We start from the raw sequence: 15,285 nt of genomic DNA on the forward strand, positions 1-15,285 counted from the left end.
GTGTGTGTGTGTGTGTGTGTGTGTGTGTGTGTGTGTGTGAGTGTGTGTGTGTGTGTGAGCATTTGTAGTTCTTATTTATAGTATTTTTTGTGCTCAGAGAACATCATGGTAATCACATTTAACAAGTTTCAAACATGTTGTAGATGGGATTAAGAACCTAGCCAGTGTACTTTCTTGAATATATATTTCATCCTTCCCCAAATGCATTTGTGAAAGGTATACTACTTTACAAATTAATTTATAGAGTACTAAGAAATAACTACATTTACAGTGTGTTTTTTTTTAGTTAGTATATAGACATGTCAATGTATTTTTTAGAATACTTATTATGAAACAAATGTATTTAAAATATAATTAAGTATATTTATTTTTCACTAGGGCTGTCCTATAGCTCATTCTGGGTCGACATTTTATTAGTGACGTTAGGCGGTTTTGATTTATATGCTGTTTAATGTTGATAATCATTTTATTTTACATATGCATCTGCTTACGTATGCTATCGCTTGTTTCTGCTTCTTTTTCACCTGTTTTGATCAGGAGATTCAGTACTCTTACAAAAGATGCGTAATAAAGCACTCTACCATTTAACAATGAAAACACGGAAAGCCGGTAAATTCTGTCAATGGCAGGGCAGCGTTGTCTCATAAATGATGGAAAATTCAGTTAATGGTGAGGAAACAGTTAAAGATAAAAATATCCACATTTTACTGTTTGTTCAGTATTTTTATTATTTTGATTTTCTTCCTACTCAACCACATATTACAGAAATTTAACACAATTAAAAGACAAAGATCACATCATTCTATTATTTATTTAACGAACATAAAGTACATTAGATAATCTGACACACCACGTACAAACTCATCTTCAGCATCCATACAGCTTGTTGATCCTCAGGATGTCGATGTTGGACAGTCCCTGCCTTTGTCCAATTTCCACCGTCGCATCAGGAATGGGAGTGATGGTTTCCAGCCCTGGCTGGGTGGAGAAGGCCGTTTTTCCATAGTGCATGATGGAGCCGTAATCGTATGGAGTGTTTTGGTTGTTGGTGTTCTGTTTCTGGAAGTTGTAGGCCATATCAGGAGAGATGTTCTCCCAGTTGATTTTGACGTACTGGTCACGATCGCTCCTGGTTTGCTCGTGGTAGAAGCCCAGGGCATGATTCAGCTCATGTTGAACGATGCCATTGTACACACAGCCGTACCTGTTGAGGGAGACCACCTGTTTGCCACCAGTTCTACCTAGAGAAGAGTAGCACCTGAGAGGAGAGAGGAAAATTAAGGGGTTAAATATCTGATTTAATGTTTTTGTTGTAAAAGAGAGTCCTGTTTATATTGTATGATTGTTCTCACCCATCTTTGTTCTCAATACTGATGTAGTCAGTCTGAGAAGATCTGGACACAAAGCGGATGCAGGTTTTGGCATGAAAGGCCGACATGGCGTTCGCAATCACTGATCTGTCGTAATAGGCTGCAAACAAAAGTTTCCACAGGTTTAAAATGGCATCTAAATGAATCATAGTTATGTTCAATGAATGAAGGTGATTTACGTACAGAATTCAGCGCTCACTATGTACGGGACCTCCACTATGTTGTTAGAGTTTTTCTTCCAGAAACAGTTGTTGTTAAAGCAGAAGAGAGCATTTCTAGTTTTGGGAAACACCAGATCTCCTTCAATCAAGACTTCAGAAGATCCTGTATTTAAAAAGAAACTGATGAAATTCCAGAACATATTTATACATCTTGACCATATTTCACCACTATTTCGTGAAACCTATTGCTGGCTTTATCGAAATCTACAAGGTGCCTCACCATTGTTGGTGTCTAAAATCCTTGTAGTGATGTCCATAGTTTCAGGCTCTGATACAAATACACCTTCAAACCTCTGCTCCTGGTGGTAAAAACAGAGATGTTCAAAATGACTCATTTGAACATTAATCATGTAAGGGAGAGACTAGACAGGATCTTACCATGAGAGGAGACGCCTGGGAGATGCCAAAGAGCAGCAGCAGAACGGAGAGGGAGGCTCTTGTGTCCATGTTGCCTCAGTGTGTAGAGATGTTCAGGATGCTCCTGTGCTGAGGTCTGATGTCTGTGAGCTGTTCTGTCTGGACTTTATATTCACCTGAGTAGGTGGCTCTACTGGGAAATTATGGGTAGGGTCTTAGTGTCCAGAGTCCAAAATGTGTACCTAAAGGGAGGAAACTCTGACCCCACCTTTTAGTCCAAAACATTTCACAATCATAGAATATACCTCAGTTAGTTTAACTAATTCACTATAATGGACGTGCTGTAGCTTTTGGACTTAATCATGTGCCCTAACACAGTGATATACAGGGATGGTCCAGAATATTAAAGTGCCCCTATTATGGCATTTGAAAGGTTCCTATTTTTGTTTTGGAAGTCCCCAAAAACAGGTTTAAAAGCATGCAAGGTCAAAAAACACTTTATTGTCTTATAATATGCATTTATTTTTACCTTATTTGCTCAACGACTCCCAAACCATTCGCTCAACGATTCATTTTGCCGAACCCCTTGTTTGCGTGACGCTAATCTGCGGTGATTGGTCAGATGACTTCTGTAATGATGGTGCTCCGCTCTGTTCTAAAAATAAAGACTCAGAGAGGAATTAAGTTGTTTTGTGTTTATGTTAGCGAACCTAGCCCACAGCTGGTGGTAAACACCCAAACAGTGGTGTTAGCCCAATGCACAAACTTATTGATAAAGCACTGCGGTTGTACGCCAATGTATTGCTCTATTCTTTATCATAACTCCAAGTAATAACAACGAAAAACTTTTGACACATTTCTAGACAATTGTGAGCGAACACATATTGCTGTTAGCTGGTTAGCTGGAGACCTACAAGCTGCGAGGAGCGTACACAACACACACAGGCTAAATACGTATTTGTGCATACTACAGAGAATGTGGTGATTCTGACTCGGAATTTGGACACAGAGACGTCACTGACATGTTCGGACTGAACCGTATATAGGTTTCAGTCGAGTAACGTTAGGCCATTGAACTGAAACTCAGAACTGTGTGGATGTTAGACACTGGATTTTAGTCCTTGCTAATCGCATATTTGTCTAGAAGATTTTTTTTTTTTTTTTTTTTTTTTACTTAGAGGACATATAGACTTGTGCTGTTTCAGTTGGATTGCACATCAGAACAGGTGAGTCTATTTGTTTGGAGTCAGTTTTATATCTTGGCTCCTTAAAAACTTAACTAATTTAAATTATTTTCACTGTGAGAATTATAATTACATTCTTTCCTACAAAACATTCAGTCTGTCAAACGTGGCAACAATTATTAATCATACTTACAGGTTGTGATTCGGAGGAGGAAAGAGCTGGTCCAAATAAACTGGGTTCTGACCCATCCTTCAATAACAACCGGCCAGCGAATCCCTCCTTGAATGCATTTAGGTTGACGAAGCAGTCGTCAGTAAAATGACAGGAACACACAGCACAAGGTTCAGGTTTCAAGTTTTCTCTGGCATCTGCACACGCAATAAGTGGGTGGACAATATGCTAATGTATCGTTGTGACGTCACAACGAAACGGCTTAAGATTCGTTTTACAAACGACTCGTTTAATTGATTCAGAGTTGACTCTTACTTTTGAGAGACAATAACTTAATATACGGTGCACTTTCAGATTTAAAACTTTGCAGGATGTTTTCATTCACTTAGAACTATGTTACACACTACATGAAAGGTAATTTTCAAAAATCCATAATAGGGGCACTTTAAATGTGCTCTATAGGTAGATTCCCAATGAATTTTTATTTGTGGCAACATCTCAGTTTATTAAAGACATTAGTAAATGACTCCAAAAATATTAGCATGATGAACAACTAGCTACTTTATAGAAAAATATCTTCCTTCATATGGAATAAAAGCATTCCAAGAATCAGGAAAACATTTTTAGAAAGACAGAAAAATGAAGGGGGACTGGCATTGCCCAACTTTATGTATTATTATTGGTCATGTAATATTGATAAAGTTATCTATTGGGCAGAACATTTGAATCAGGAGAACAAACCAGTTTGGGTGGAGATGGAACAGACATCTTGTGGTCCAGTCTCTCTATTCTCAATGCTTCGTGCCCCACTACCACTCAACAGGAAGTATTTGATAAGCAACCCATTGGTGACTAGCTCTCTAAAAATATGGGCTCAGTTTAGGTCACACTTTAAGCAAAAACAAGCACTTTCCTTGTTACCCATTACTTCCAATGCATTGTTTCCACCATCCTTAATTGATCATGCATTTCAGGCATGGTTTAGAAAGGGACTCAGGTGTGTAAGGGATTATTTTCAAGGCGGTAGTTTTGTCTCCTTTGAACATATGATTAAAGCATTTGATATTCGTAAATCTAATTTTTATAGATATCTGCAGGTGTGAAGTCTAGTCAAAAAATATTTTAATACCCTTTTGGCCCCTCCTCCTAATAGTTGGATTGAGGAGCTCTTTGACTTGAGTATATCTGAGCGAGGTTTGATATCAACAGTGTACAGTCTGATTCAAAGAGCGACCTCTCCATCTTTAGATTTTTTAAAGAAACAGTGGGAAGAGGATTTGGGAAGTGTAGTAGCAGAAACAGTCTGGCAGTCAGCCATTAAGCGAATTCATTCAACATCTATTTGTGTCAGACATGGACTACTGCAATTTAAGATAATCCATAGGCTACACTTTTCTAGAAGTAAACTGGCAAGAATATTCCCAGAAACAGACCCGACATGTTCTAGATGTCACAGATATGAGGCCACTTTGGGTCATATGTTTTGGACATGCCCAATTCTAGGACCATTCTGGTCTGCTGTGCTTGAGACATTTTCATATATGTGTGGAAAGGAGATAAAACCAGACCCCATAATAGCAATATTTGGTGTGGCATCTGAGAACCCCTAACTACCACCAGGTCAGTCGGATGCACTGGCTTTCTCTTCTTTGTTGGCCCGACGGCTTATACTTCTAAAATGGAAGTCAAATAAACCACCAACACATATTAAGTGGGTAGAAAGTGTCATGGCATATTTAAAGTTAGAGAAACTGAAGCATTCCACGCAAGGCTCTGGCAACAGATTTTTTAAAGTCTGGAGGCCTTTCCTTTCGTATTTTGAAGATAGATTCAACCTAAACACTAATTGTAAGCTCCCCCCAGTCCTCCAGTTTTCCTAAGGTTAAACCAGATGGCTTTAATTAGGTTGCAGGAGAAGCTCAATACTATGACACCTTTACTGCTACAGTCAACAATGTCAACTTCTTAAACTTGACATTGAATTACAAATGAAGTATAAGTTTGTCTTGCAGTTTAGCTTTATTTTTCACAAACCAACACAATTACATATTTCAGAAATTCAACACCATCAAAAGACAAAACATAACCTCATACCACTATTCATCTAGAGACACATGAACTATATTAAATTATGTGTACAAGCCTCATCTTCAGCATCCATAAAGCTTGTTGATCCTCAGGATGTCGATGTTGGACAGTCCCTGCCTTTGTCCGATTTCCACCGACGCATCAGGAATGGGAGTGATGGTTTCCAGCCCGGGCTGGGTGGAGAAGGCTGTTTTTCCATAGTGCATGATGGAGCCGTAATCGTATGGAGTGTTTTGGTTGTTGGTGTTCTGTTTCTGGAAGTTGTAGGCCATATCAGGAGAGATGTTCTCCCAGTTGATTTTGACGTACTGGTCACGATCGCTCCTGGTTTGCTCGTGGTAGAAGCCCAGGGCATGATTCAGCTCATGTTGAACGATGCCATTGTACACACAACCGTACCTGTTGAGGGAGACCACCTGTTTGCCACCAGTTCTACCTAGAGAAGAGTAGCACCTGAGAGGAGAGAGGAAATAAAGGGGTTACATATCTGATTTAATGCTTTTGTTGTAAAAGAGAGTTCTATCTATATTTTATGATTGTTCTCACCCATCTTTGTTCTCAATACTGATGTAATCAGTCTGAGATGATCTGGCCACAAAGCGGATGCAGGTTTTGGCATGAAAGGCCGACATGGCGTTCGCAATCACTGATCTGTCATAATAGGCTGCAAACAAAAGGTTCCACAGGTTTAAAATGGCATCTAATTGAATCATAGTTACGTTCAATGAATGAAGGAGATTCACATACAGAATTCAGCGCTCACTATGTACGGGACCTCCACTATGTTGTTAGAGTTTTTCTTCCACAAACAGTTGTTGTTAAAGCAGAAGAGAGCATTTCTGGTTTTGGGAAAGACCAGATCTCCTTCAATCAAGACTTCAGAAGATCCTGTATTTAAAAAGAAACATACTAATGAAATTCCAGAACATATTTATACATCTTGACCATATTTCACCACTATTTCGTGAAACCTATTGCTGGCTTTATCGAAATCTACAAGGTGCCTCACCATTGTTGGTGTCTAAAATCCTTGTAGTGATGTCCATAGTTTCAGGCTCTGATACAAACACTCTTTCAAACCTCTGCTCCTGATGGTAAAAAGAGAGATGTTCAAAATGACTCATTTGAACATTAATCATGTAAGGGAGAGACTAGACAGGACCTTACCATGAGAGGAGACGCCTGGGAGACGCCAAACAGCAGCAGCAGAACGGAGAGGGAGGCTCTTGTGTCCATGTTGCCTCAGTGTGTAGAGATGTTCAGGATGCTCCTGTGCTGAGGTCTGATGTCTGTGAGCTGTTCTATCTGGACTTTATATTCACCTAAGTAGGTGGCTCTACTGGGGAATTATGGGTAGGGTCTTAGTGTCCAGAGTCTAAAATGTGTGCCTAAAGGGAGGAAACTCTGATTCCACTTCTTGGTTCAACACATTACACAAACATAGAATATATCTCAGTTTATTTAACTAATTCACTATAATGGACGTGCTGTAGCTTTTGGACCTCATCACCTACTCCAGCACAGTGTTATACAGGGATGGTCCAGAATTTTAAATGTGCTCTATAAGTAGATTCCCAATGAATCCTTATTTGTGACAATATCTCAGTTTACTATAGACATTAGTAAATGACTCAAAAAATATTAGCAAGATGGACAACTATAGCTACTTTACAGAAAATTAGCCTAGCTAAATTGAAAGCTTCTGATTAAACAGGGAAAATTGGACAATTATTGTGTATTGCTAAAAGAGAATTGTAATAATATAGTATTTCATAGCACTACACAACTTCTTAATTGATTTAATTGTTTTGTTACTGAAAAGCAACATGATTTCAAACAGTGACAAAACCACCTTGCTACTTAGTAAAGTTGTTTAATAGTTTAACTACGCATAGCAATGCTACTGCATTTCACACATTCAACTGTACACCATTACCAGTTAAAGATGAGTCACATTTCATCTCTTTGTGATTTTAAGTTTTGATCGAAAAAGTTTCAAATTCAATTTTAAAGAAGTTGTGTATTTTATACTCTAGTCCAAATGTTATATTCAGTTTTTGCAATGCAGCAGAATAATTCCTCTAAATGTTTTGATCCTAACATCACAGGTAAGATGTTCTTATTTTCATTTAGATTGAGATTCTGGGGTGGGGGGTGGAGAAAAAAAAAAGTATTCTGGTAACTGCTCTTGCATTGTGTGATTTTGTTCATTTACACGGTCAGAGTGTTCCCTTCTGACATGTAATGTACGGGTTGAAAAGTCCAGCTCTTTTAATTTTTTGTATCTTTCCACAAACAATAACATTGTGTATGATATCATTCAACTGCTGGTACATTTTGTCACCTCCATGAAAGGGAAGTAGATCCCTGATCTCTCGTTTGCAGCAATTGTTATTTTCTTTCTTGTATCTTTGTCCATCTGCAAGTCAAACTGTTGTACGATAACTATTGTCATCAATGCAACACACACCCCACACAGCATTGGCTCTGGCTCTTTTCACACTGATATTTTCCAAGATTTATCCCGGTAATGTTACTAGGGTCTTGTACAAGGACCAAATTTTCCAGCATTCTGGCTCTGGCTTGCATTCACACAGAATGCTCTCTGACATTTTTCCGGAACCAAAGTCCATTGTGAACACAGCCCTTATTTTCACCAGAACTTCACACCATGTCTAGAAGTGCATCTTTGGCTCGCATTGTTCTTCAGGTGATCACACTTATTTCTCCTGGGGGACTTTCTCAGTCTTTGGTGAATTTGAAAGTTGAATTTGTTGTACTAGAGGATGCAAAAGTGATCGACTCCAGTACAGGGTCTTGACACAATGAAGGTCTTTAAAATTGAGGCATCAAAATGGAAAACCTTTCTTTTCAGCTGGTGAACACATGATTATACCAGTAAATCTCAAAAATCTTTCAAAATCTACATTATTGCATTTTAAGGGGGGAAAAAAAAGAAAAGAAGAAAAAAAGAAACCCTGTTGAATTGAATAAATCATATAATCTGCCCAGTCCTCCAGTTTTCCTAAGGTTAAACCAGGTGGCTTTAATTTGGTTTCAGGTGAAGCTCAATACTATGACTCCTTTACTGCTACAGTCAACCACTTTCTTAAACCTGACATTGAATTACAAATGAAGTATAAGTTTGTCTTGCAGTTTAGCTTTATTTTTCACAACTCAACACAATCACACATTTCAGAAATTCAACACCATCAAGAGACAAAACATAACCTCAAACCGCTATTCATCTACAGACACATGAACTATATTATTATGTGTACAAGCCTCATCTTCAGCATCCATACAGCTTGTTGATCCTCAGGATGTCGATGTTGGACAGTCCCTGCCTCTGTCCGATTTCCACCGACGCATCAGGAATGGGAGTGATGGTTTCCAGCCCGGGCTGGGTGGAGAAGGCCGTTTTTCCATAGTGCATGATGGAGCCGTAATCGTATGGAGTGTTTTGGTTGTTGGTGTTCTGTTTCTGGAAGTTGTAGGCCATATCAGGAGAGATGTTCTCCCAGTTGATTTTGACGTACTGGTCACGATCGCTCCTGGTTTGCTCGTGGTAGAAGCCCAGGGCATGGTTCAGCTCATGTTGAACGATGCCATTGTACACACAGCCGTACCTGTTGAGGGAGACCACCTGTTTGCCACCAGTTCTACCTAGAGAAGAGTAGCACCTGAGAGGAGAGAGGAAATTAAGGGGTTAAATATCTGATTTAATGTTTTTGTTGTAAAAGAGAGTCCTGTTTATATTGTATGATTGTTCTCACCCATCTTTGTTCTCAATACTGATGTAGTCAGTCTGAGATGATCTGGCCACAAAGCGGATGCAGGTTTTGGCATGAAAGGTGGACATGGCGTTTGCAATCACTGATCTGTCATAATAGGCTGCAAACAAAAGGTTCCACAGGTTCAAAATAACATCTTCACGGATCATAAATATGTTCAATGAATGAAGGAGATTCACGTACAGAATTCAGCGCTCACTATGTAAGGGACCTCCACTATGTTGTTAGAGTTTTTCTTCCAGAAACAGTTGTTGTTAAAGCAGAAGAGAGCATTTCTGGTTTTGGGAAACACCAGATCTCCTTCAATCAAGACTTCAGAAGATCCTGTATTTAAAGAGAAACATATTGATAAACCAACACTATATTTATAAACCCTGATCACTTTTTAGAAATGTGACCCATTGCTGGCTTTATAGAAATCTAAAAGGTGCCTGACCATTGTTGGTGTCTAAAATCCTTGTAGTGATGTCCATAGTTTCAGGCTCTGATACAAACACTCCTTCAAACCTCTGCTCCTGGTGGTAAAAACAGAGATGTTTAAAACACCTCATTTGAGAACTGTTGTAAGGGAGAGACTAGACAGGATCTTACCATGAGAGGAGATGCCTGGGAGACGCCAAACAGCAGCAGCAGAATGGAGAGGGAGGCTCTTGTGTCCATGTTGCCTCAGTGTGTAGAGATGTTCAGGATGCTCCTGTGCTGAGGTCTGATGTCTGTGAGCTGTTCTGTCTGGACTTTATATTCACCTGAGTAGGTGGATCGACTGGGGGATTATGGGTAGGGTCTTAGTGTCCAGAGTCTAAAATGTGTACCTAAAGGGAGGAAACTCTGATTCCACTTGTTGGTCCAACAAATTGCACAAACATAGAATATATCTCAGTTTATTTAACTAATTCACTATAATGGACGTGCTGTAGCTTTTGGACCTCATCACCTACTCCAGCACAGTGTTATACAGGGATGGTCCAGAATTTTAAATGTGCTCTATAGGTAGATTCCCAATGAATCCTTATTTGTGACAATATCTCAGTTTACTATAGACATTAGTAAATGACTCAAAAAATATTAGGAAGATGGACAACTATAGCTACTTTATAGAAAAAAATAGCTTAGCTAAATTGAAAGCTTCTGATTAAACAGGGAAAATTGGACAATTATTGTGTATTGCTAAAAGAGAATTGTAATAATATAGTATTTCATAGCACTACACAACTTCTTAATTGATTTAATTGTTTTGTTACTGAAAAGCAACATGATTTCAAACAATGACAAAACCACCTTGCTACTTAGTAAAGTTGTTTAATAGTTTAACTACGCATAGCAATGCTACTGCATTTCACACATTCAACTGTACACCATTACCAGTTAAATATGAGTCACATTTCATCTCTTTGTGATTTTAAGTTTTGATCGAAAAAGTTTCAAATTCAATTTTAAAGAAGTTGTGTATTTTATACTCTAGTCCAAATGTTATATTCAGTTTTTGCAATGCAGCAGAATAATTCCTCTAAATGTTTTGATCCTAACATCACAGGTAAGATGTTCTTATTTTCATTTAGATTGAGATTCTGGGGTGGGGGGTGGAGAAAAAAAAAAGTATTCTGGTAACTGCTCTTGCATTGTGTGATTTTGTTCATTTACACGGTCAGAGTGTTCCCTTCTGACATGTAATGTACGGGCTGAAAAGTCCAGCTCTTTTAATTTTTTGTATCTTTCCACAAACAATAACATTGTGTATGGTATCATTCAACTGCTGGTACATTTTGTCACCTCCATGAAAGGGAAGTAGATCCCTGATCTCTCGTTTGCAGCAATTGTTATTTTCTTTCTTGTATCTTTGTCCATCTGCAAGTCAAACTGTTGTACGATAACTATTGTCATCAATGCAACACACACCCCACACAGCATTGGCTCTGGCTCTTTTCACACTGATATTTTCCAAGATTTATCCCGGTAATGTTACTAGGGTCTTGTACAAGGACCAAATTTTCCAGCATTCTGGCTCTGGCTTGCATTCACACAGAATGCTCTCTGACATTTTTCCGGAACCAAAGTCCATTGTGAACACAGCCCTTATTTTCACCAGAACTTCACACCCTGTCTAGAAGTGCATCTTTGGCTCACATTGTTCTTCAGGTGATCACACATTTCTCCTGGGGACTTTCTCAGTCTTTGGTGAATTTGAAAGTTGAATTTGTTGTACTAGAGGATGCAAAAGTGATCGACTCCAGTACAGGGTCTTGACACAATAAAGGTCTTTAAAATTGAGGCATCAAAATGGAAAACCTTTCTTTTCAGCTGTGAACACATGATTATACCAGCAAATCTCAAAAATCTTTCAAAATCTACATTATTGCATTTTGAGAAAAAAAAAAAAAGAAAAGAAACCCTGTTGAATTGAATAAATCATATAATCTTCCCAGTCCTCCAGTTTTCCTAAGGTTAAACCAGGTGGCTTTAATTTGGTTGCAGGTGAAGCTCAATACTATGATTCATTTACTGCTACAGTCAACCACTTTCTTAAACCTGACATTGAATTACAAATGAAGTATAAGTTTGTCTTGCAGTTTAGCTTTATTTTTCACAACTCAACACAATCACACATTTCAGAAATTCAACACCATCAAAAGACAAAACATAACCTCAAACCACTATTCATCTACAGACACATGAACTATATTATTATGTGTACAAGTCTCATCTTCAGCATCCATACAGCTTGTTGATCCTCAGGATGTCGATGTTGGACAGTCCCTGCCTTTGTCCGATTTCCACCGACGCATCAGGAATGGGAGTGATGGTTTCCAGCCCGGGCTGGGTGGAGAAGGCTGTTTTTCCATAGTGCATGATGGAGCCGTAATCGTATGGAGTGTTTTGGTTGTTGGTGTTCTGTTTCTGGAAGTTGTAGGCCATATCAGGAGAGATGTTCTCCCAGTTGATTTTGACGTACTGGTCACGATCGCTCCTGGTTTGCTCGTGGTAGAAGCCCAGGGCATGATTCAGCTCATGTTGAACGATGCCATTGTACACACAGCCGTACCTGTTGAGGGAGACCACCTGTTTGCCACCAGTTCTACCTAGAGAAGAGTAGCACCTGAGAGGAGAGAGGAAATTAAGGGGTTAAATATCTGATTTAATGTTTTTGTTGTAAAAGAGAGTCCTATTTATATTGTATGATTGTTCTCACCCATCTTTGTTCTCAATACTGATGTAGTCAGTCTGAGATGATCTGGCCACAAAGCGGATGCAGGTTTTGGCATGAAAGGTGGACATGGCGTTCGCAATCACTGATCTGTCATAATAGGCTGCAAACAAAAGGTTCCACAGGTTCAAAATAACATCTTCACGGATCATAAATATGTTCAGTGAATGAAGGAGTTTCACGTACAGAATTCAGCGCTCACTATGTACGGGACCTCCACTATGTTGTTAGAGTTTTTCTTCCAGAAACAGTTGTTGTTAAAGCAGAAGAGAGCATTTCTGGTTTTGGGAAACACCAGATCTCCTTCAATCAAGACTTCAGAAGATCCTGCATTTAAAGAGAAACAGATTGATGAACCAACACTATATTTATAAACCCTGATCACTTTTTAGAAATGTGACCCATTGCTGGCTTTATAGAAATCTAAAAGGTGCCTGACCATTGTTGGTGTCTAAAATCCTTGTAGTGATGTCCATAGTTTCAGGCTCTGATACAAACACTCCTTCAAACCTCTGCTCCTGGTGGTAAAAACAGAGATGTTTAAAACACCTCATTTGAGAACTGTTGTAAGGGAGAGACTAGACAGGATCTTACCATGAGAGGAGATGCCTGGGAGACGCCAAACAGCAGCAGCAGAATGGAGAGGGAGGCTCTTGTGTCCATGTTGCCTCAGTGTGTAGAGATGTTCAGGATGCTCCTGTGCTGAGGTCTGATGTCTGTGAGCTGTTCTGTCTGGACTTTATATTCACCTGAGTAGGTGGGTGTACTGGGGGATTATGGGTAGTGTCTTAGTGTCTAGAAACTAATGTGTTTAACTAAAGGGAGTGCACTCTGTATGGAGTCCAAATCCTTTCAGAATTAAGGATGGTACACAAGCTTGTTTAACTAATTCATTCATCAGGTGGATGGGCTTCTTCAAATTTTTAATTTTGGGGAGTAATCCAAATCTCTCAGTTCTATAGATGCATCAGTGGCTCTGGCCATGCCTGGAGTGGTTGCCTTCATCTCTGCTAAGGATGTTCCTGGTCAGAATCGAAGACTCTGGTTCAACAACCCAGAGGAGCTTTTTGCACAAGAGGAGGTACCGCAATAAATATTCTCTGGTTTAGAGAAACATCTGAATACTAAATGATTCCTACCTCAGATGAGATGTCTTCAAGCTTTAATATAAATCAACAGTTGTTACTACTTAGGAATGTTTTTTTGCATTTGCATTTCATGTCTATCTGCTCTTTCCAGGTCATCTGTGTGGGGCAGATTATTGGAGCTATTGTGGCTGAGACAAGAGAACAAGCCAAACGAGCAGCTGAGCAGGTGGCCATTACTTACCAGGACATCCGACCTGTCTTTTTCACTATAGAGGTAATTCTAAAATTACATTACAGGTTTTCTCAATCGCTTTGGCACATTTTTCAAAACAGCCTAAACATTCTTTAAAACTGTAAGTGCAATTGTTACAACTGTTCGCTGGAACATCAGGAGCCTCATTTATAAAGCGTACGTAAGCACAGATTTGATCTTAGAGTGTGTGTACGTTTAAATCCATGCCAACGCTCATTTTTATAAAAACGATCTTTGACGTGGAAAAGTGCTTAGAGCCACGACAGTGTCTGAGCATACGTACACACATTTCCTTGTCAGATTACTGCAGGTTTTTGGAAATCTAAGCTGTTTTTGCAGCTCGCCAAGGATTTGGACGATGACTGGTGATCTTTAATATGTAAATGACATTAAGTAGGTGTCGTTTAAAACGCGGAGAACTGAAGCCATTCAGCTGTGCGCAAGTTTAAGATCATTTGCGATTTATAGATTTCACATCTGAAAGAGAGGCGTATGCTCGTTTTCTGTGTGTACGTTCATTCTATGTATCGCATGTACGCACATCGGAGAAATGAACTTAAGATCAAATTTGTGACGGTTTCTGCGCAACATTTTATAAATGAGGCCCCCGAACTCTATTGCATGTCTGCAAAATGTAGTTACTCACCCAAAACATTTAATTCATGCTTCAAAACCTAGTTATAGTATCAGTAAACTGACCAATGCCACCAAAATAAAAAGTGTTTTTGTCATTGTGTGAGCCACACTGGTCAAATTGTTTACATGTTTTTTTGGGTTTTTTTTTTTTACTAAAGAAATATTTGTTATATACAAATTGCATACGTTTTAGTTAACACTGTCTGTTTTCTACACTATACAAGAATGTCAGTTTTGTCTAGCTTAATGCTCTTGTGTCTCACACTGAGTTTTTAGGTAAAGATTTCAGCAGCAAGTAAAAAAAAAAAAAAAAAAAAAAAAAAAATACTAGGAAAAATCAATACTGTAGTACACAAAAAGAAAATAGCCATTTGGTCACACTTTATATTACTGTAGGTGTCATTCTATTTCAGTATGTCTTCCCCTAACACCACACATTCTTACATATCTTCCTATTGCTTTTCCACAACAAGCAACTGTGTATTTTCAGTTTATATATAACACATTTCCATAAAATAAACTGTTGTTGCTGTTTAGGGATTTAGACATTCCCGCATGTTCAAAAATGGTAGTGATTGTGCTGGGCAAACTCCATATAGCATACTGTATGCTTCCAAACTGGATTGGTTGATTGATAAGATTGTGATTCCTATTTCATTAGAATGGCAGGCCATTTGCCAATTCAGCAGACTTTACAAATATTCCATGTCATAGGTCATGTCATATATGGAATATACGTGCCAAAACGCATGCAAATTGCTAAAATCAATAAGAAATCCAAATCTGATGTGAACAAGAAACTAATTGTTCAGAGACCTGAACTTATTGTTTTCAGGAAAAAAAGTCTCGTTCGAGAATTGAGCCAAAGCGATAGAGAAAAACTGTAATAAAACACTTCATATTGGAGTGCTAAAAAAAGG

At 38.7% G+C, this 15,285-nt stretch overlaps 5 protein-coding genes across 7 annotated transcripts in view; 1 reads left to right on the forward strand and 4 right to left on the reverse strand.

Annotated features, from left to right (window-relative positions):
- The window catches only part of aox5 (aldehyde oxidase 5), a 46,404-nt gene that overhangs the window by 26,423 nt on the left and 4,696 nt on the right, over window positions 1-15,285 (forward strand). The window contains exons 18-19 of the mRNA XM_051910012.1: window positions 13,343-13,469; window positions 13,628-13,750. Of these exons, the coding sequence (XP_051765972.1) occupies window positions 13,343-13,469; window positions 13,628-13,750 (250 nt within the window). The remainder of the gene's footprint in view (window positions 1-13,342; window positions 13,470-13,627; window positions 13,751-15,285) is intronic.
- LOC127521103 (hatching enzyme 1.2-like) lies at window positions 767-3,506 on the reverse strand. Its single transcript, XM_051909993.1, has 7 exons — window positions 3,326-3,506; window positions 2,478-2,603; window positions 1,970-2,138; window positions 1,812-1,890; window positions 1,554-1,694; window positions 1,353-1,470; window positions 767-1,258 (listed from the first exon to the last, which is right to left on the reverse strand). The coding sequence occupies exons 3-7, from the start codon at window positions 2,036-2,038 to the stop codon at window positions 868-870; spliced, it is 798 nt and encodes a 265-aa protein (XP_051765953.1). The 5' UTR covers window positions 2,039-2,138; window positions 2,478-2,603; window positions 3,326-3,506; the 3' UTR covers window positions 767-867.
- On the reverse strand, window positions 5,442-6,667 carry LOC127521107 (hatching enzyme 1.2-like). The gene is made up of 5 exons (XM_051909999.1): window positions 6,560-6,667; window positions 6,402-6,480; window positions 6,140-6,280; window positions 5,939-6,056; window positions 5,442-5,845 (listed from the first exon to the last, which is right to left on the reverse strand). Exons 1-5 carry the CDS (start codon window positions 6,626-6,628, stop codon window positions 5,455-5,457), a joined length of 798 nt encoding a protein of 265 aa, XP_051765959.1. The 5' UTR covers window positions 6,629-6,667; the 3' UTR covers window positions 5,442-5,454.
- LOC127521105 (hatching enzyme 1.2-like) lies at window positions 8,685-9,938 on the reverse strand. Of its 2 annotated transcripts, none has more exons than XM_051909996.1 (5): window positions 9,778-9,938; window positions 9,623-9,701; window positions 9,370-9,510; window positions 9,169-9,286; window positions 8,685-9,075 (listed from the first exon to the last, which is right to left on the reverse strand). In XM_051909996.1, exons 1-5 carry the CDS (start codon window positions 9,844-9,846, stop codon window positions 8,685-8,687), a joined length of 798 nt encoding a protein of 265 aa, XP_051765956.1. In that variant the 5' UTR covers window positions 9,847-9,938. The 2 variants fall into 2 exon arrangements, with proteins under 2 accessions (XP_051765956.1, XP_051765957.1); XM_051909997.1 differs by having other exon boundaries at window positions 9,733-9,938.
- LOC127521101 (hatching enzyme 1.2-like) lies at window positions 11,724-13,520 on the reverse strand. Of its 2 annotated transcripts, none has more exons than XM_051909990.1 (5): window positions 12,938-13,520; window positions 12,828-12,906; window positions 12,575-12,715; window positions 12,374-12,491; window positions 11,724-12,280 (listed from the first exon to the last, which is right to left on the reverse strand). In XM_051909990.1, exons 1-5 carry the CDS (start codon window positions 13,049-13,051, stop codon window positions 11,890-11,892), a joined length of 843 nt encoding a protein of 280 aa, XP_051765950.1. In that variant the 5' UTR covers window positions 13,052-13,520; the 3' UTR covers window positions 11,724-11,889. The 2 variants fall into 2 exon arrangements, with proteins under 2 accessions (XP_051765950.1, XP_051765949.1); XM_051909989.1 differs by having other exon boundaries at window positions 11,725-12,280; window positions 12,983-13,520.

The sequence above is a fragment of the Ctenopharyngodon idella genome, chromosome 10 (genome assembly GCF_019924925.1).
Source record: "Ctenopharyngodon idella isolate HZGC_01 chromosome 10, HZGC01, whole genome shotgun sequence".
Classification (NCBI taxonomy): Eukaryota; Metazoa; Chordata; class Actinopteri; order Cypriniformes; family Xenocyprididae; genus Ctenopharyngodon; species Ctenopharyngodon idella.